Genomic DNA, 21,455 nt, shown 5'->3' with positions numbered 1-21,455 from the left:
ACTGTCTGCCAATGCTAGGGTAACTTTTTGATTCTGCAACTGTAGAAATCTTGTGGTTTTGAGGCAAAGAACTTGTCAAGCCATGTTCGGAATGCATTTCCATCCAGAATAGAAGTTACTTGGAAGTTCTTCGATAGTGTGTGGAAAAGGTGAAAATCTGGGAGCAAAAGATCAGGTGACTAAGATAGGTGTGGAGTGACTTCCCAACCCAACTCCTGTATAGTGTTTGTTAGTCAAACAGAATGCGGGCGGGCATTGTCATGGAGTATCTTCACTTCACTTCATGCAGTCTTCCTGGTCATTGTTCTTGGATTGCATCTGCAAGACATCTCAGTTGATGGCAATAAATGTCAACAGTGATGGTTACACCTAAGGGAATCACTTTGTAGCACACAACACCTTCACTGTTCCACCAGATGTGTAACAACATCTTTTATTGTTTTTTTGTTGTTTGTTTTGTTTTAGGGCACAAAAAACAACTGAGGCCGTAAGCGCCCAAGTCAAAACTATAGAAAGCAAACACAGAGACAAGGGAAACGACTATATGCCAGTCCCAATGGAAAGAATAGAAGACATCTAAACAAGGCACATGGAAAAAGTACTAAAAAACACACCATACAAAAATGGAGATCCAAAACTAAAAATTAAATGGCCTTCACCATATTGCTTCGGCGGATAAAAAGTCAAACGAAGGAGACAGTTGATAAATCAGATGGCAAAACCAAGATGGAACGTAAATTAGCAAAAAAAGGGCATTCCAGAAGGTAGTGGTGGACAGTTAAAATTTGGGCACAAAAAAAGGCAGTGCCCAATACGCAGACAAGTTAAAATAATCTCCTCTTGGCGGGAGGGCCGAGAGGAGGTTGTCCAAGGCGCCGGGAGAGGATTAATATGCTGAAGCTTATTCTCGTGAAGGGAGGACCACTGGCGATGCCAAAGGGACACGACCTCCTGACAGACGGCAATGCAGAGATCACTGGAGGGAATAGAGGTACTTGCGGGCTGAGGTAAGAGGACAGCAGCCTTGGCAGCAGCATCAGCAGCCACGTTTCCTGGCAGACCGACATGAATGGCGACGCACAGAAACATGACATTAGCTCCACCAAGAGTGAGCAAGTGACAGTTTTCCTGTACCCACTGAACTAAGGGATGAGCAGTGTACAGCGCACAGAGACTTTGGAGGGCACTGAGTGAGTCTGAGCAGAGGACACAATTGGGAAGGCTGTGTCGCTGGATGTAATCCGTGGCCTGGTACAAGGAGAAAAGCTCTGCTGTAAATACTGAGGAGTGGGCCGGAAGCCAATATCGAAAGACACGGGTGACAATGATGAATGCACACCCAACCCCACGGTCAGTCCGAGAACCGTCAGTGAATACATAGGTACTATCACTAAATTCCATGCGAAGGTTGTGAAACTGAAGGCGATAGACCGAGGCTGGAGTAGTGTCCTTAGGAAGTGAATGAAGGCCGAGGTTAACATGGGTCGCTTCACGAAGCCAAGGTGGTGAAGGGTTGATACCCACGGGGAAAGTTGCGGGCAGTGTGAAGTTAAGCCGCCGTAGTAAGTGGCGAAAGCGGACTCCAGGAGGTAACAGAGAAGAGGGACGAGCCCCATACTGACGATCAAAGGAATCATCAAAGAAAGAGGCATAGGAAGGGTGGCCACGCATGGCAGACAAACGGCATGCTTACCTGCTGAGGAGAAAGTCACAGCAGTAGGACAGTGGTAGTATAGCAGCTTCGGCATACAGGCTCTCAACCAGGCTGGTGTAAAAGGCGCCCATCGCCAAACAGATGCCACGATGATGGGGAGTGTTGAGACGGCGTACAAGGGATGGGCATGCAGATGCATAAACAAAGCACCCATAATCAAATTTCAAACGGACAAGGGACCGGTACAAATAGAGGAGGGTGGTTCGATCGGCACCCCAAGAAGTACCATTGAGGACACACGGGACACTGAGGGACTGCGTACAGGGGGCTGCCAGATAAGAGACACGGGAGGACCAAGGGAGTATCCTATTGAGCATGAGCCCCAGGAATTTCGTAGTGTCAACGAACGGAAGGGCAACAGGCCCAAGATGTAGAGATGGTGGGAGAAACCATTTGCACCGCCAGAAATTCATACAGATGGTTTCGTCAGTGGAAAAGCGAAAGCCATTGGTGATGCTCCAGGAGTGAAGACGATCGAGACAGCGCTGAAGACACCGCTCAGTGAGACAGGTCCACGGTGAACTGCAATAGATGGCAAAATCGTCGACAAAAAGAGAGCCGGAGACACCCGGCGGGAGACAGGCCACGATAGGTTTCGTGGCGACAGCAAAGAGGATGACGTTCAGGATGGAATCCTGAGGCACACCATTTTCCTGAATAAAGGTGCCTGACAAGGCAGAACCCACACGCACCTTGAAAACTTGGTCTTGTGCAAGTGCCCAAAGAAAACTGGGCAGAAGCCCCGCGTGTAAAGAGTATGGAGGATACCAGTTCTCCGTCAGGTGTCGAAGGCGTTCTCCAAATCATAAAGATGGACGCAATCTGGGATTGCTACAAAAAACCATTCATGACACGGGCGGACAAAATAACGAGATGGTCAACTGAAGAATGCCGCGTTCGAAATCCACACTGCACATTCACAAGTAAATGGCGAGAGTCGAACCACCACACCAGCTGGGCATGAATCATACATTCCATCACCTTGCAAACACAGCTGGTAAGAGAGATGGGGCAGTAGCTAGAAGGAAGGTTTTTGTCCTTACCGGGCTTAGGTATGGGTATGACTGTGGCTTCATGCCAACGTCCAGAAAATGTGCCCTCAGCCCAGATGCAGCTGTATGTGTTAAGCAGAAAGTGCTTGCCCGCAGGAGAGGTGCTGCAACATCTGAATGTGGATAGTGTCTGGTCCTGGGGCGGAGGACCGTGATGAACTGAGAGCACGATCTAGCTCCCTCATAATGAAGGTGGCATTGTAGCACTCACGATTCGGAGAAGAGAAGGGTTTTGCCCAAGGCTCCTCCACTCGTTTCCTATGGGTAAAGGCAGGGTGATAGTGGGAAGAGCTCGAAACTTCCGCAAAATGGCGGCCCAAGGTGTTGGAGGTAGCAACAGGATCTATTATGACAGCGGCATCTACTGTCAGGCTGGAAATTGGGGAAAGGATCTTCGTCACAGGGAGCCGTCGAAGGTTGGCCCACACAACAGAGGAAGGTGTGGAACTGTTAAAAGAACTAGTGAACGAAATCCAACTAGCTCTTTTGCTATCCCGAAGAACTCAATGAGACTTTGCACACATCTGTTTATAATGAATGCAGTTTTCCAGTGTAGGGCGGCGGTTAAAAATGCAGAGAGCATGTCTCTGTGCACAAATTGCACGGCACGCCTCAGTCCACAAAGGAATTGGGACACGACGTGGTAAAGAGGAAGTGTGAGGAATGGAACGTTCTGCAGCAGTAAAGATAATGTTTGTGAGCTAGTCCAGCTGGTCATCACATTTGAGGAAATCTTGCTCTGTGAAGGTCGCCAGGGAGGAGTAAAGCTGCCAGTCAGCCTTAGTAACCTGCCATTTGGGCATGCATGTGGATCGGGTAGGAGTCAGCAGACGGAGAGCACACAGGAAATAGTCACTCCAGTAGGCATCAAAAAGAACAGACCGCTCAAGACGATGAGCAAGCTGGGAAGTACAAAAGGATAGGTCCAAATGGGAATAGGTGTGCGAGGAGTCAGAAAGGAAAGTGGGTGCACCAGTATAAAGGCAGAAGAGGTCAAGTTGGTTAAGGGCACCTCTCTGGCTGGCCCTGGGAGAACCCCAAAGGGGATGATGCGCATTAAAGCCACTGAGTAGCAAAAACGGTGGAGGTAGCAACCCAATAAGCTGTAGGAAGTTGGCCCTGGTGACATCGAAGGATGGAGGTACATAAACGGTACAGAGGGAGAAAGTCGGGTGGGGAAGGAAGAGGTGAACAGCTACAGCTTGAAGATGGGCAGTCAGGAAAATGGGTTGACTATGAAAGTCATCCCATATAAGCAGCATGATGCCCCCATGAGATGGGATGCCGACTTCAGGTGGAAGGTCAAAACGAATCGGTAAGTAATGTGGAAGTTCAAAGTGGTCTTGAGGGCACAATTTCGTTTCTTGAAGGCAAAGTATAAGGGGATGCCGCGATGCGAGAAGCAGCCACAAATCCTCTTTGTGGGACCGAAGGCCATGTACGTTCCATTCGAGGACAGTCATGAGGAGGAAGAGATGTAGGGGTGTCAACTCAGTGTCCACTGAGGGACAGCCGGTGGGGAGTCGCTACTACAGGGCCCAGAAGCAGGAGGATCCTGCTCCATGGGGTCAACATAAGCATCGGTATGCTTGTGCAGTCAGTCGGTGGAGTCCAACACCAAAAAATGGTTGGTGGTGCGCACTTGCGAGACAGAGGCCGGCCAGGCTAAGCGACCACGTGGTGACACCGCGGGCAGGATCTTCGAGTTGGTGAAGAGGAAGACTGTTTGTCTTTAGCAGACTTCTTCGAGCCCTTCCGGGTAGAGGAAGACTCTGGTGGTGTTTGGCTGGAGGAGTGGGGGAAGTGTTCTCAGGAGTACTCCTTCTAGCCTTTCCTGCCTGCCGGTTGTGTAGTGGGTAGCTCCGCCCCTTTAGGCGAGAGTTTGACAGTTTGTTGCACAGCTGGACGGAGGCATGGCGATGCTACCTTGAGACACTGGGCGACTTCACAACCTCAGAGCCAAATTTGAGGTCGCACATCTGTGTAGCCATGTTCTTCAGGGAGGAGGGGTAACAAGAACTGAACTATAAGTGCCAGTAACTTGTGAGCTACTGGGTAAGGCATTTTTTCCTTTACCCAAATCTCTTGAACAGACAGCTCATCTAGATACATGGGACAATCCCGGCAGAAGGCGGCGTGGCCGCCATTGCAGTTGATACAGTGGGGAGAAGGAGGTGGACATTCGCCCTCGTGTGCATCCCTGCCACAGGTTATGTATGCATTTGGCTGGGTGTCGACAAGACGTTCAAGTGTGACTGAACCGATGAAACTGGCAACAGCGGCTTTGGAATGTACGGCCAGCTTGTGATGATTTCGTAGCCTGCTTTAATCTTGGACGGCAGCACCACCCTAACAACGGTGAGGAAAAGAGTGCGGGTGAGCACCAAGGAGGAATTGACCTTTTTTATTACACAATGAATGGCAATGACACCCTGATCAGAGACATAAGATTGTATTTCAGCCTCGGTTTGACCATCAAATAGCCTGGTGTAAATTACACCACGAGAAGAATTCAAAGTTCTATGTGCCTCGACACGAACAGGGTAGCCGTGGAGAAGCAAGGCAGCAAGTAGTTGTGCTTGAGCATCAGAAGCCGTCTCCAAAAGCAAGGTGTCATTCCGTAAACAAGAGCAGGATTTCACAGGGCCAGCAATTGCATCAACTTTCTGGATAATAAACGGACTGACCGTGGTGAAGGACTGACCGTCTTCAGTACATGATACCACAAGGAACCGCAGAGCAGTGGGAAGAGTCTTCAAATAAGTAGCCTCATTACGTTTACGTTTCATCAATGTCGATGGAGAGGATGAGTGACTCATTGTGAGGAAATCCTCCACGATTGCTAGCATCTCCGATGGCGCGCTCCTTCCCAACTGCGGCCCCCTACACAAGGGGGCACACCCGCCTTGTGTGATTGTTCACACCTCAGGTCACACCTCCCGACCACCTGATGGAGGGACCAATGGACAATCTGAGGCAATCACCCATCCCTGGGCCTTGCCTGTACCAGGGGGTATGCGTGAATCCTACCTGTCGACCCGGGGCTGGAAATTACGCGCTACCCAGTCATCTTTTAAGCGTCAGACACATGTGCCGGCCTTCAGGAGCGCACAGGGAGGAAAAAGAAAAAAGAGAATCCTCAAACGCCGAAGCAGAGGAATGACAGGAGAAGGGAAACAAAGAAAGGAAAAAGGAGCCAAAAAGAAAGTTGTGACTGTTCACAGGTCAGCAACAGAATGCAGAACATTCTTAATAATACCCGAGACATCTTCACCAAGGGAGGGGAAAAAGAACAGCAAGAGGATAGACATGCAGCACAGAAGGGAAGAAGTGCTGTAAAGGCTAGGGGCCCTTTGTAGCCAAGCACGAACCCACCAAAGAGTGATAAGCCCCCGGGGGGGGGGGGGGGGGGGGGGGGGTTATCTTTTGTGGACACATGCAGGTCTTTGTGTGGGGAGTTGCTGCTTTGTTTCGGGTCAATCATTCCTTTCTTTTCCTTATGTTAGTATAAAGGCACCTCTTCTAGTCACCGGTAATCATACAGGACAGGAATGGGTGGTGTTGCTCATAAGTCAACTGATGATGAGCAAGGAGATACGCACAATGGCCACCGGCCGATTTTTGTGATTTTGGCTTAGAATGTGCACTACCGATACAACCGATTTTTTGAACCTTCCCCATTGCATGCAAATGTCACACGACAGTGGAATGAACACAATTCATCACATTTACCAATTCTCGAGGACACTGGTATGGATCATTAATGTGTTTAAACAATCTTCATCAAACCACAAAGGACTTCCTGAACATGAAGAGTCACATACATCAAAAATGATTCTCTTTAAAATGAGGAATACATTTTCTTGTCATACTCTGTCCAATGGCATTATCCCCATATGTGGCACAAATGTTTTTGGCTGTCTCCACTGCTGACATCCCTCTATTGAATTCAAACAGACGAATATGTCAGAAATGTTGTGATTTCTCCACTTGACACTCCATTTTCTAGCATCCACAGCTCCACTTGCTATATCAAAAAATCAAAATAACAATACGTAAATTCAAATAACAACAGTGAATTACAAACGAAAAATGATAATCAATCAATAAACCTGTAGCAACTGGAATACGAGAAACAAACTTATGGTCAGGAGAAAATTTAAAACATACGACAGTGTAAAGAAAAGAAGAAGGTCAACAGGTAATTCAATTTCTTTTATTAATGAAAGGTTATTCTGTAATCAGTTGTTATGTCGAACATCTTTTAATCACATGTTCTTTAGAAACAAATAAACACCTGATCCTTTAGCAAATCTAACTCCCATGTATTAAATAGCTTTAAACATCTGATTACTTTACAAATGACTTGATGTGTTAAATGTTTGGTGTTAAGGATGCAAGTAAGGAAAAGTTCAGAAAATGTTTGGAATTATGCTTAAAGTTTGTTGGAAGCACTAAGTGCTCTCATTATGAAACATTGGATGAAAAATAGTGTGGTAATTTGTGCTCCCTTTTAAGCAAAAGCTAGTTTTTCAGACATAGAAATGTTTATGACATATCTCATGAACTGTGTGTTGTACAACAATATCATTTTGCAATTACATGTGGATACTATCTGTAAACTGTGTTGAAAATAGAATCAGTAGTAAAAAAATAATAAAATGTCATGCCTGATGCTGAAGTTTGATTACATGAACAGCAAAAATATGGTCAGTCATAAACTGTTGTCTTTTCATCATTTTGTGGAAAGTATCACAGAGAAAAAGTTTCTTAGAGCTTTGAAATTATGTGTAAAGTTTGTCAAAAGCTGCTAAGTGCTCTCACTTTCAGAAACTGGAAGAATATAGCCTGTGTATCACCATGGTGTCACTTTTTAACTGTAATACCTGGATTATTGTGTTCAACTTTTATATAACATTATACCCCTCAATGAGTAGATTATGACAGCAATGTAAAGTTTTAAACTCCGTCAACAATTATGCAAAATATTAAAAATAAAATTTTTGGTGGAACTGGGAGCTGTTAAATAGGCACCCTACAATTGATATCAGGTTCTGGGTTAGTTGCATGGTAGTACAAATTTGTTTTTGGAAACTTGGTAAAACTCTTAGTCCAGCTGACACAACATATTGAGAGTTTAATCATCTAAACTGTAAACTGTGGCAATAAATATGTATGCTTGCATGCTTCAGTCAGTCAACCTTGGTGGCACAAAAAATATATGTAATGTATGATCTGTGTCAAGTCAAATGTTTACCTTCCCACTGACATGGTACACCACCCTTCACGACTCTTCCTCGTGGATTACACTGAACATGACTTTGCACATGGTATAGAAATATCTGCATATTGTTGAAAGCTCTGTCACAGTCAGCCCAATAACACATATATTCCTCCCCATCAGGTATTGTGTTTCTACCTTCACCATCATAAGTACATACCTGAAACAGCATTAATGGATATCTGCAATCAAATTTCTAATTACAGGACATAATAATAGTCACAAATATATTTCTTTCTATGAATGGAACTGAGAAAACAAAAAGCTATAGTGTGTGTGTGTGTGTGTGTGTGTGTGTGTGTGTGTGTGTGTGTGTGTGTGTGTGTGTGTTTCATGTATGAAACAAAACATACACACACACACACACACACACACACACACTATTTAAAGCACAGCAATAAATCCACATGAATTACAGAGAACTTAACGCGTTTCGAGTTCTGGAACTCTTTTTGGCAAAGGAAGCATATACACAAGGTCTTTCGAACAACCCTGTAAAATGAAATTCACAAGTGTCAGATCTGAAGATTTAACATGTAGATATGAAGTCTAATTTGCCCTTAGTAAGGAGTAACCAGCCACCGCAGCGAGCCATTACTCACAGGACCACCATTGCTAAAATATCTTCCTGTTATTAAAATTAAAAAATTGAAAATCCATGATGGAGTGTAACAATATTATGAGAAGGAAATTGCTACTCAGCATATAGTGGAGATGCCGCCTCGCAGATAGGCACGACAAAAAGATTCTCACAATTATAGCTTTCGGCCATTAAGGCCTTTGTCAGCAATACAAACACACACACACACACACACACACACACACACACACACACACACGCGCGCAAATGCAACTCACACATGATTGCACTCTCAGGCAACTAAAATTGTGTTCTAAGATGACCCATCATTCTGATTACAGGGTTGTGTTCAAGATGTCTAAACAGACCCCGAGTTGGAGTTTCACGATCTTGTGAGAAATAGTAAGGTAGTTATTAATATTTTATTAAAATTTGATTGACACTGAGACTGACTCTGGATTAAAGCTATGGTCACAAAATATGACGAAGGTCTGGAATTTGTGACTTTTATGACTGGATTAGTATTTTTTGCATTATTTCTGTGTTTCTGTTTTGGATCATATCACTGAAGTTCAAACAGTATCAATTTTGGTTGCTGAGCCAAAATCACAGTGTAGACTTTGTTATGGATTTATGAATTTAGATCTACCAACATCCCTTTCTTGCACAACCATATACAAAATTAACACTGAAGTCACCACATACTGACCTTACGACTTATCTTAGAAGAAAGATTAAGGAAAGGCAAACCTACGTTTCTAGCATTTGTAGACTTAGAGAAAGCTTTTGACAATGTTGACTGGAATACTCTCTTTAAAATTCTAAAGGTGGCAGGGGTAAAATACAGGGAGCGAAAGGCTATTTACAATTTGTACAGAAACCAGATGGCAGTTATAAGAGTCGAGGGACATGAAAGGGAAGCAGTGGTTGGGAAGGGAGTAAGACAGGGTTGTAGCCTCTCCCCGATGTTGTTCAATCTGTATATTGAGCAAGCAGTAAAGGAAACAAAAGCAAAATGAGGATAATGGAATGTAGTCGAATTAAGTCGGGTGATGCTGAGGGAATTAGATTAGGAAATGAGGCACTTAAAGTAGTAAAGGAGTTTTGCTATTTGGGGAGCAAAATAACTGATGATGGTCGAAGTAGAGAGGATATAAAATGTAGACTGGCAATGGCAAGGAAAGCGTTTCTGAAGAAGAGAAATTTGTTAACATCCAGTATTGATTTAAGTGTCAGGAAGTCATTTCTGAAAGTATTCGTATGGAGTGTAGCCATGTATGGAAGTGAAACATGGACGATAAATAGTTTGGACAAGAAGAGAATAGAAGCTTTCGAAATGTGGCGCTACAGAAGAATGCTGAAGATTAGATGGGTAGATCACATAACTAATGAGGAAGTATTGAATAGGATTGGGGAGAAGAGAAGTTTGTGGCACAACTTGACCAGAAGAAGGGATCGGTTGGTAGGACATGTTCTGAGGCATCAAGAGATCACCAATTTAGTATTGGAGGGCAGCGTGGAGGGTAAAAATCGTACAGGGAGACCAAGAGATGAATACACTAAGCAGATTCAGAAGGATGTAGGTTGCAGTAGGTACTGGGAGATGAAAAAGCTTGCACAGGATAGAGTAGCATGGAGAGCTGCATCAAACTAGTCTCAGGACTGAAGACCACAACAACAACAGTCACCACATATAGCTAATTTCTGGTACTTCCTATAAAGTGAATCAAGAACCCTCTCTAGCTTGAGCAGAAGTCAGTGTTAGGGGACCTATACACAACAACAATTAGAAGTTTAGTTTCACTATATTCAACTGCCCCAACACAACATTCAAATATCTGTTCAGTGCAGTGTCATGATACATGTATGGACTCAAACAGAATACTGTATTTTTTTTTTTTTTTTTACCTACATGGCCATTCCCTCACTCTGAAAGGAACTTCTTGAAAAACAGCCAGCTAATTGGTATCCCGGTAAAGGAAGCCTCTGAATTGTCAAATTATTTAAGTGGTGCTCTGATATACCAATAATTTCATAGTCAACATCTATAAGCAGTTCATTAACTTTATCTCTAATAACTCATATTTTGCTGAATGATGTTAATTCCTTCTCCACTTGGAAACATGACGTCCTCTGAAGGTGATTCATAAGTTAGAGGGACTTCCTTTAAGCAGGTAAACTTATCAGCTGACTTCACTATAAAAAGGTGCAGCTATAACACCAACTACTACAGGAATTTTTTCGAGTGATCCCACCACTACCCCCTACACTGTCACCTATAAGCTTTGCCAGCCTCCTCTTCCCACACCTATTGAGGTGCAGGCCATGCCCAGTGAAACCCAAACCACTGATAGACTCAACTGCAATGTGACACACATGGCCCCCCCCCCCCCCCCCCCCCCCCGCCATCAGTGCCCTCTCCAGCCCCATGTTACCATGCCTAAGAGCCACATGAGGCCGATCATGACACTGAAAAAGTTGCATGAAGTGCACATTAGTGCCACCTCTCAAGACTATTCCCTGTTCCACATACTGTCACTACCTGATCCTCTTTCGTAAAATTCCTACATAACTCCTCTATGCTGACAGTCACCTGAGCCAACCCTGCACTGGGCTTCACAATGCTGGTGACCTGGTACTCACTCTCCAACACTTCCTGCAACTGCTGGCCCACAATTCTACTGTGTGAACTACCTAGCAGCAGAACCTGATAGACTTTGCAAGTGACTTCGGCCTCCCAACTGCTGAGGACTGCTGCATGTTTCCTACACCTACAGCTACAAGAGGCTCCTCTCAACTCAACTCTGACAGAGTGCATATACACAAAGCACAACTGTCTGAATACCTCCTCCTCCTAGCTGTCTTCTTGCCAACTGCCAGTTCCCATTCCCCAGCACCCTCTTCAACCTATCTAGTTCCTCATTCGTGTATTGTAACTGCACCTGAACAGCACAGATATTACGCTCCTGCTACTCTATCAACTCATTTCTACTACCGATTATGCATTCCCAGGAGAGGATCTCGCTAGAATGCCCACTGGCTTCCTCACTACATTCCCCCAATGAAAATACTTTGAACAAATCCCACATCATAACCCACTACTTACAAACCTACGACACAGCCCACACATCTCAGTCATGGGACAATTTAACAGTCACTGGGGTGGGGGGATGTCTATGTTACCTAAGTTCAGTTACACCAGTAGAACTATTTATAGAACTAACAATAGTGGTCTCAAAATTCTCTCTCTACTAAGAAAGCAACAACTATTATTAATATTACTAAACCACAGCTAATACCAATACCAACAATACTTCACAAAATTTATTAGCTAAAACCAAAAATTCAAGGGGCCACTGGTACACTCAGTGAAGTTAAAACAATAAATGAAAATTTTGCAGAAAAATTTCACTAGAAACAATAAGAAATGTCAGCTGAAACTACTGCATAAAATTTACTAAATGCCTTCAACACACAGAAAACACTATAAATAAAACACAGCGAGTGAATGTTTCGAAAAGTTTATTAAATTGTTATTTCGCCACAAACAGCATGAAACACTGTTGAAAGCTATAAAATTTAATAACTGTATAACAGTGCACAAACAACTTTGTCAGTACTTAGCTTTATAGCTGCTACAGCTGCAACTGCACACTGAGAAATCTAAGCACACTATATAAAAGACTGACTGGATTGAATTACATGCCTCTTATGAATAGCTCTTATTCATATTATAAATTTGCTACATCTTGACTGAATTTCCTACATCACACTGAAGTCTTTCCTTCTCATCCCATCCAGTAAGCCTCCCCTGACGTGCGGCTCTGGGTGACTTTTCTGAACTGTCCATCCTTTTCTAAATCTCTCCAGTCCTTTTCCTTCACTCCTCTTCCTTCCCCTTCAACTCTTCTACCAGAAAGAGATGGTACTGGCTCCGAAAATTTGTAATAGTTAAACATTTCTCTGTGTGTTTTCCTGCCTCTGCTTGGTGAATAGAGCTTTTTAACTATCCATTTACGAGGGCAGTTCAATAAGTAATGCAACACATTTTTTTTCTGAAACAGGGGTTGTTTTATTCAGCATTGAAATACACCAGGTTATTCCCCAATCTTTTAGCTACACAACACTATTTTTCAACGTAATCTCCATCCAATGCTACGGCCTTACGCCACCTTGAAATGATGGCCTGTATGCCTGCACGGTACCATTCCACTGGTCGATGTCGGAGCCAACGTCGTACTGCATCAATAACTTCTTCATCATCCGCGTAGTGCCTCCCACGGATTGCGTCCTTCATTGGGCCAAACATATGGAAATCCGACGGTGCGAGATCGGGGCTGTAGGGTGCATGAGGAAGAACAGTCCACTGAAGTTTTGTGAGCTTCTCTCGGGTGCGAAGACTTGTGTGAGGTCTTGCGTTGTCATGAAGAAGGAGAAGTTCGTTCAGATTTTTGTGCCTACGAACACGCTGAAGTCGTTTCTTCAATTTCTGAAGAGTAGCACAATACACTTCAGAGTTGATCGTTTGACCATGGGGAAGGACATCGAACAGAATAACCCCTTCAGCGTCCCAGAAGACTGTAATCATGACTTTACCGGCTGAGGGTATGGCTTTAAACTTTTTCTTGGTAGGGGAATGGGTGTGGCGCCACTCCATTGATTGCCGTTTTGTTTCAGGTTCGAAGTGATGAACCCATGTTTCATCGCCTGTAACAATCTTTGACAAGAAACTGTCACCCTCAGCCACATGACGAGCAAGCAATTCCACACAGATGGTTCTCCTTTGCTCTTTATGGTGTTCGGTTAGACAACGAGGGACCCAGCGGGAACAAACCTTAGAATATCCCAACTGGTGAACAATTGTGACAGCACTACCAACAGAGATGTCAAGTTGAGCACTGAGTTGTTTGATGGTGATCCGTCGATCATCTCGAACGAGTGTGTTCGCATGCTCCGCCATTGCTGGAGTCACAGCTGTGCACGGCCGGCCCGCACGCAGGAGATCAGACAGTCTTGCTTGACCTTGCGGCGATGATGACACACGCTTTGCCCAACGACTCACTGTGCTTTTGTCCACTGCCAGATCACCATAGACATTCTGCAAGTGCCTATGAATATCTGAGATGCCCTGGTTTTCCGCCAAAAGGAACTCGATCACTGCCCGTTGTTTGCAACGCACATCCGTTACAGACGCCATTTTAACAGCTCCGTACAGCGCTGCCACCTGTCGGAAGTCAATGAAACTATACGAGATGAAGCGGGAATGTTTGAAAATATTCCACAAGAAATTTCCGTTTTTTTCAACCAAAATTGGCTGAGAAAAAAAATGTGTTGCATTACTTATTGAACTGCCCTCGTATATTATATTGTCAATAATCGATTATTTTCATTGCGATGTTTAAGATTATGTTTGCAGAGCACACCCCACAAATCATCTGGGGACAAACCCACCTCAATCATGGAAGAGTTTCCAAGTTTATTTTATGCATTGTGGAGGATATATGTTAGAGTTGGTAGACTATCTGTTATATGGGGATTAACTGGTTGCACCTGGGAAACTGTATAGTTTCGTGGAATGTAAGAAGTACCTGGTGGAGTTTATAAGTACTTTTCTCACTGGAGATCAGTTGTAATTTACGATATGTTATCTATTTTTTTTTTTCTTAAGTAAATTGCTTAACAAAATGAACACAGTAATAAGAGAATGCAGGGTAATATGAAGATGGACCAGATGCCCAGAAGGTAGTGATGACTAAGAGGTGGTTATAAATAACAGAGCAGTTGTTTCGGGTATAAACATTGCAACAAAAGGACTTTGTGAAAAAGAGATATGGAAATAATGAGTAATTGCAAAGACTTGCAACTTCCAAATAAAAATGTATGAAATTTAGCATAAGCTGTTCTCAGTTTTTTTAAAGTAATTATAAGTAATGCACAAGAAAGAATTACTTTCCATGTTCACCAAATTAAGTGCAAAGTCACAAGTAAAATAGTTAAAGATATTTTTATTTGTTTAGACAATTGAGTGGTCATGACGTGCTTCAACTAAGTGGGAGGATACGATGGGAAACTTATTACTTTGGAGAAAGTTATGCGTTATTCCCTCTGTCTGCCTATCCGACGAAGAATAGTTGTGACCTTGTGGAAGCATCTTGTTCTTTTAGCAAGTGTGTGTTCTTGGATCGCATATTGTGTAGGAAGTTTTCTGTTTCTTTTGTGCATTTGTAGACTTAGAGAAAGCTTTTGACAATGCTGACTGGAATACTCTCTTTCAAATTCTAAAGGTGGCAGGGGTAAAATACAGGGAGCGAAAGGCTATTTACAATTTGTACAGAAACCAGATGGCAGTTATAAGAGTCGAGGGACATGAAAGGGAAGCAGTGGTTGGGAAGGGAGTAAGACAGGGCTGTAGCCTCTCCCCGATGTTGTTCAATCTGTATATTGAGCAAGCAGTAAAGGAAACAAAAGCAAAATGAGGATAATGGAATGTAGTCGAATTAAGTCGGGTGATGCTGAGGGAATTAGATTAGGAAATGAGACACTTAAAGTAGTAAAGGAGTTTTGCTATTTGGGGAGCAAAATAACTGATGATGGTCGAAGTAGAGAGGATATAAAATGTAGACTGGCAATGGCAAGGAAATCGTTTCTGAAGAAGAGAAATTTGTTAACATCGAGTATAGATTTAAATGTCAGGAAGTCGTTTCTGAAAGTATTTGTATGGAGTGTAGCCATGTATGTAAGTGAAACATGGACAATAAATAGTTTGGACAAGAAGAGAATAGAAGCTTTCGAAATGTGGTGCTACAGAAGAATGCTAAAGATTAGATGGGTAGATCACATAACTAATGAAGAAGTATTGAATAGGATTGGGGAGAAGAGAAGTTTGTGGCACAACTTGACCAGAAGAAGGGATCGGTTGGTAGGACATGTTCTGAGGCATCAAGGGATCACCAATTTAGTATTGGAGGGCAGCGTGGAGGGTAAAAATTGTAGAGGGAGACCAAGAGGTGAATACACTAAGCAGATTCAGAAGGATGTAGGTTGCAGTAGGTACTGGGAGATGAAGAAGCTTGCACAGGATAGAGTAGCATGGAGAGCTGCATCAAACCAGTCTCAGGACTGAAGACCACAACAACAACAAGAGTGAAACTGGATGCAGTGTACAGTATGTGATCAAAAGTATCCGGACACTCCCAAAAACATACATTTTTCATATTAGCTTATTCTTGGGGGGATATGGCATGGGAAATCTGTTTGTGAAGGCACCTGTCAGACGTTCAGCACACTGGGCAAGCGAGTTCTTGTCACTGCAGATACATTGTCCAAAGGTGGCTAAGCTGTATCGAGTGATTTTTGATGTGGAAGGGATGGCAGCTGTCAATGTGCTGGTGCTGATGTGGTTAGTGGGTTTAATGTGGACAGAGGTGTGGATGGAGCCATCAAAGAAATGGATGTGAACGTTCAGTGAAGTGGCATATTGGGTAGAAGAGGAGCAGGTGAAGTGGATGGGAGAGAATGTGTTGAGGTTGTAAAGGAATGGGGATAGGGTGCCTTGGCCCTGATCCAGATCACAAAGATCTGGGCCTGAAACAGACTGGAGTTTTGGAGGCTATGAAGGTTTTGTCTAGATGGCCCATAGACAGATTGGCACAGGAGGGTGCCATGTGGTTGCCCATGGCTGTGCCATAAATAGGTTCATATAGCTTCCCTTCACAGGAACAGTAGTTGTGAGTCAAGGTGTAGTTGGTAGGGTGTATAAGGACTGAGATAGTGGGTCTGGATGATGAGAGTGGTAGCATTCGATAGCAGCACGGCCATGGGCATACAGGATGTTAGTGTACAGGGCGGTGGCATCAACAATGACATGTAGGGGTTGAGGAGTTGAAAGGATGGGGAAGGTGAAAGCTCGGTGAAGGAAATTATTTACTATCTTAGCCTCCCACAACACAGAAACTAACCACTTCCTTCACCAACTTCCCACCATCCCCACCCCTTTACCTCCTGGAATCCTAATCATCACTATTTATGCCATCTCCCTGTACACAAATATAGTTTATATCCATGGTTTTGCCACTACCAAACACTACCTCTCCCATCATCCTGCAGACTCCAAGCTCGCCACCCCAGTCCTTAAACACCCTACCAATTATATCCGGACTCTCAATTACTTTTTCTTTGAAAAGAAGGTATACAAACCAATCTCCGGACAGCTGTGAGCACCCACAAGGCAACCTCCTATACCAATCTGTCTATGGGCCATCTCAACAAAACCTTCCTAGCCTCCAAAAACTTTCAACCCCCAATCTGTTTCAGGTCCAGATCTTCGTGATCTTGATTCAGGGCCAAGACACCCTGTCCCCATTCCTTCACAACCTCAACACATTCTCTTCCATCCACTTCACCTGCTTCTCTTCTGTCCAATGTGCCACTTCACTGAAAGTTTACATCCACCTCTGTGATGGCCCCATCCACACCTCTGTCCACATTAAACCCACTAACCGCTATCAGTACTTGCATTTCGACAGCTTCCATCCCTTCCACATCAAAACGTCCCTTGACACAGCCTAGCCACCCCTCCCTCCCGATCACAATGTAGCCCACATGCTGGTACATTGTAGGGGTAGCACGTGTGTGTGTGTGTGTGTGTGTGTGTGTGTGTGTGTGTGTGTGTGTAGTTCAAAAGTTTTCTTTCTTTTTGTGTGTGTTTTTTCCAATGATTTGACACTTCTGCTTTTCGGTGAGTGGTCTCCTTTATCCTTTAATCCAAAAGAATTTACAGCCTACCAGAACTTTCCTACAGACTATATACTGTGATTGCAATTATGTCACTCTTTAGTGAATTGTGATGTTTGATTATTATGCCGGCCGGTGTGGCCGAGCAGTTCTAGGTGCTTCAGTCTGGAACCGCGCAACCGCTACGGTCGCAGGTTCGAATCCTGCCTCGGGCATGGATGTATGAGATGTCCTTAGGTTAGTTAGGTTTAAGTAGTTCTAAGTTCTAGGGGACTGGTGGCCTCAGATGTTGAGTCCCATAGTGCTCAGAGCCATTTGAACCATTATTATGATTATGTGAAAACTGTAAATAAGTATTTGTTGGTGGGGTGCTACAATTAAACTACATTGTATGAAAAGTTTATTTGATAAACCATTGCCTTGCCTTACTGGAAGCTTTAAAGAATGTTTAATGAATATAAATGGTCTATATAATTACAATAATTGAAGCATACAATGATAATACTGTTTATTAACCCTAGGATGCCTAAGGGGGGGGGGGAGGGGGTGTTGTTGAACCCACAATTTTTTATGTCCCCTGCTTTTTCCCAAGTAACTTTCATACTACATATTCCCTTTGAGTTATTCTTTATTGGCTATTTTATAAAACGTTGGTGTCAATATATTTGATAGAAAATTCCTGCTTTGAAAGAGAAAATAAACAAACTTATTACGGGTCCAACACCCCCCTCCCCCTCCTTGGGCTTCCATGCTATAGAAAATTTCCCTTAGTAGGATTTTGTATTTCTCATCTCTACAACAATGCAAGTTAGTTTCTTGTTGGTTGGTATTCTTGATATTCACAACAATCAGTTTACTTTCAGAGGAAGTGATTGTTGATGTCAGTCAGCTGTTATTTATCTTGTAAACTTGCAGTGAGTTAGTGCAGTTCCCTACTGTTCACACCCAGACTTAGAAATGACTAAAAGAATACGTGACTCGTCTTTAGAAAGAGTTCTGAATGAAATTTTAGATGAAGATTCTGCCTCGAGGAGTGAAAGTGAATATGAGGATGGTGTTATGGAGTATGATTCAGATTGGGAAAGTGATGTGGATGTTAGAGAAGATGAAGAAGCGCAGCTTCAGGCAGTGACCATCAGGATGTTATTGTGGCTAAATCTGGAAGAAGGTACGTAAACATACAGCCTATAATTCAGGAGTAACTCCAGCTGGTGTTTGCCATTCACCTGGAGAAGCCTTGAAGTTAATTCTTACACCTGACATCATGGATGTTATAGTAAAATATTCAAATGAAGAGGCAGTTAGGCAAAATGTTACTTTGACTAATGAGAAAGAATTGTATGTCTTTATAGGAATCCTGATACGTATGGGGGGTAAAAAAGGAGAATTCTGTCAGTGTACACGATCTCTGGTCAGACCTAATGAGTCGGCCAGTTTACAAGGGTATTATGGCAAGAGAAAGTTTCAAGGAACTTATTGCAATCATAAGGTTTGATGACAAAAGTACCCGCCAGCTAAGAAGGGAAGCAGACAAGTTCACAGCAGTCCGTGATGTTTTCAACAAAGTGAATGATAGGTTTCCACTACTGTATAAACCAGGGGTCCACCTCACCACTGATGAGGTGCTCAGCTTGTTTAGAGGGCGCTGCCCCTTCAAAGTATTTATGAAGGATAAACCGGGCAAGTATGGCATCCTTATACGCAAGATGTCTGATGCAGCTGACAGATACGTCTTGAATATGGAACCCTATGCAGGTAATGTTCAGAATTTGTCGAAAGAAGAACAGGGTTCAGCAGCTGTTGTCAAACGTCTGGTAGCACCTGTGAAAAATACTGGTCAAAATATTACTACAGATCGGTACTACACATCGGTGGATTTGGCGGAAGAGTTATACCAAGACTACAAAGTTACTACAGTAGGAACTCTCCAGTCAAACAGGAAGCATATTCCAGACATAATGAAGAGCACATCAAATCGAGAGCTTTAATCGAGAGCTATATTCATCAATGTTCTTGTTCACAGACCTATCAACAGGTAGGCCTCCAGTAACTTTGGTGTCCTACATAGCAAAAACGAAACCAAGCAAAAACTTACTGATGTTGTCAACAATGCACCAAGATAAAGATACTGTTGGAGGAGAGAAGAATAAAACCGAGATAAATGCATATTATAATTCCACTAAAGAAGGAATTGATACCATTGATCAAATGGCGCGTATGTACACCTGCAAGATGGGAACAAAGAGATGGCCTCTATCTGTATTTTACTCTCTTATCGACATTTGTGCTATCAATGCAACCACCATATTCATCCGGCAACATCCAAGATGGAATGAAAAGAAACACAACAAACGGAAACTTATCTTCTGCAAGCTGGGATGGAACTAGTGAAATTGCAGGTAGAAGAAAGAAGTGCCAATGCAAGAGGGTTATCTAACCAAATTGTTCAATCAATGGAGAATATTCTACAAAAGAAAATCAAAGAAGTGACAACAGAAGCACGTCAGCCTCCTGCAGGGAAAGGTCGGTGCCATATTTGTGTAAGAGAAGCTAAAACAAAGAAGCAGAAGTACAGCAATCTAAGTAAACCAAAGCAGTATTGTGGACAGTGTCATAAACATGTGTGTAACACACATTCAGAAAAAATTGTGAAGTGTGTCTTTTGCCTTGAAGTTGAGGACTCAGAGTAGTCTATTGTATATGAACACATCTGTATTTTGTATTGTAATATGTCAATTTTTTATTCACTCAATCCAATATTTATAAACCGATGCCTTAGTTAAAATACATAAGCCATTTTGAAAGTTGTAATTTTTTGTCAGTAAACTTATTTAATACCTGTGGGCTCACCGAACCTCCTCCCCCTCCCCCCCCCCCCCCCCTTAGGCATTCAAGTTAGAAAGAAAGGCTTGGGCGTCCTAGGGTTAATCTGTCACTATATGAACATATTGGACTTATACAGGAATTACTAATTTCAAAATATTAAAATGTTGATCTAGCATTACTGGTCATAATTACCCCACAAACCTGGGTCAAAAGCAGATCTCCCAGGCCTTTAAATCCAATTCTGGTACTGCTGATCCCACCAGAAAACAGGTTAGGAGTACATTTTTTGTCACTCAGTATTATCCTGGTCTTCAATGTATTAATCAGCTACTTCGACAAGACTATGACTTCCTAACATCTGCCCTGAAATGAGGCCCACAACACCTAACATGGCTTTTCTGTGTCTCCCCAAACTCTGCAATAGCCTGGTCAGACCCTACGATCATTCAGCATCTATTTCCCAACCACATGGCTCCTACTCCTGTGACTATCCTCGCCATGTGACTTGCCCTATGCACCCTCCTACCTGTACCAAACCTATAACTGGCAAAACATATACCATCAAAGGGATCTGTGAAATGGCACATTGTGTACCAGCTGTTATGGAAACACTGTTCGGCGTTCTACATTGGCATAACTAACACTAGTTATCAGTTATGATGAATACGAATGGACATAGACAAAGGATGTACACTGACAACACACAATATCCTGTTGCAGAGCATGCTCTACAACATGACAGTTGTGATCACGGTGCCTGTTTCACCACACTTGCCATTTGGATTCTTTCACCAAACACTAGCTTCCCAGAACTCTGCTGGTGGGAACTGACATTGCAACGTGCCCCGGATTCTTGCCACTCATATGGCCTTAACTTTTGTTATATTTCTTTGGTCTTGCGATTTCTTCTCAGTACCTATTCTTTTCTTCACTCCCTTTCAGGTTTCTGTATCTTTTATTTTCTTACCTCCCGTCTTATGACTGCAAAGCAGGCGAGCCCTGTTCAAATTTCCCTCCCCCCCCGTCCCCATTCGTTGTATTCAAATTCGTGTCTGTGTCGTGGTGTAATATTCATTTGCAACTGCGAGTTGTAAAGAAGGGACCTATAATGATGAAAGAAGTTGATTCTGCACAACTACTCTATTAGCAACCGAAACAAAATGGCTGTCGAATGGGAACCACAAATGTTTGATGACAAGGCATAAAGTCAACCAATTCCTCCACCGGAAAACACATTTGGTATGTCATACAAGGCATCAGTGACAGTAC

General features: G+C 43.3%; 1 protein-coding gene across 1 annotated transcript in view; it reads right to left on the bottom strand.

The window, feature by feature from the left end:
* Positions 1-21,455, bottom strand: part of LOC124621783 (histone H4 transcription factor) — a 110,472-nt gene that overhangs the window by 46,952 nt on the left and 42,065 nt on the right. Inside the window, exon 4 of the mRNA XM_047147218.1 lies at positions 8,024-8,207. Coding sequence (XP_047003174.1) covers positions 8,024-8,207 — 184 coding nt within the window. The remainder of the gene's footprint in view (positions 1-8,023; positions 8,208-21,455) is intronic.

This window comes from Schistocerca americana, chromosome 7 (genome assembly GCF_021461395.2).
Source record: "Schistocerca americana isolate TAMUIC-IGC-003095 chromosome 7, iqSchAmer2.1, whole genome shotgun sequence".
NCBI lineage: Eukaryota > Metazoa > Arthropoda > Insecta > Orthoptera > Acrididae > Schistocerca > Schistocerca americana.
The sequence above is the reverse complement of the archived record's forward strand: the minus strand, read 5'-3'. Positions and strand labels throughout refer to the sequence as shown.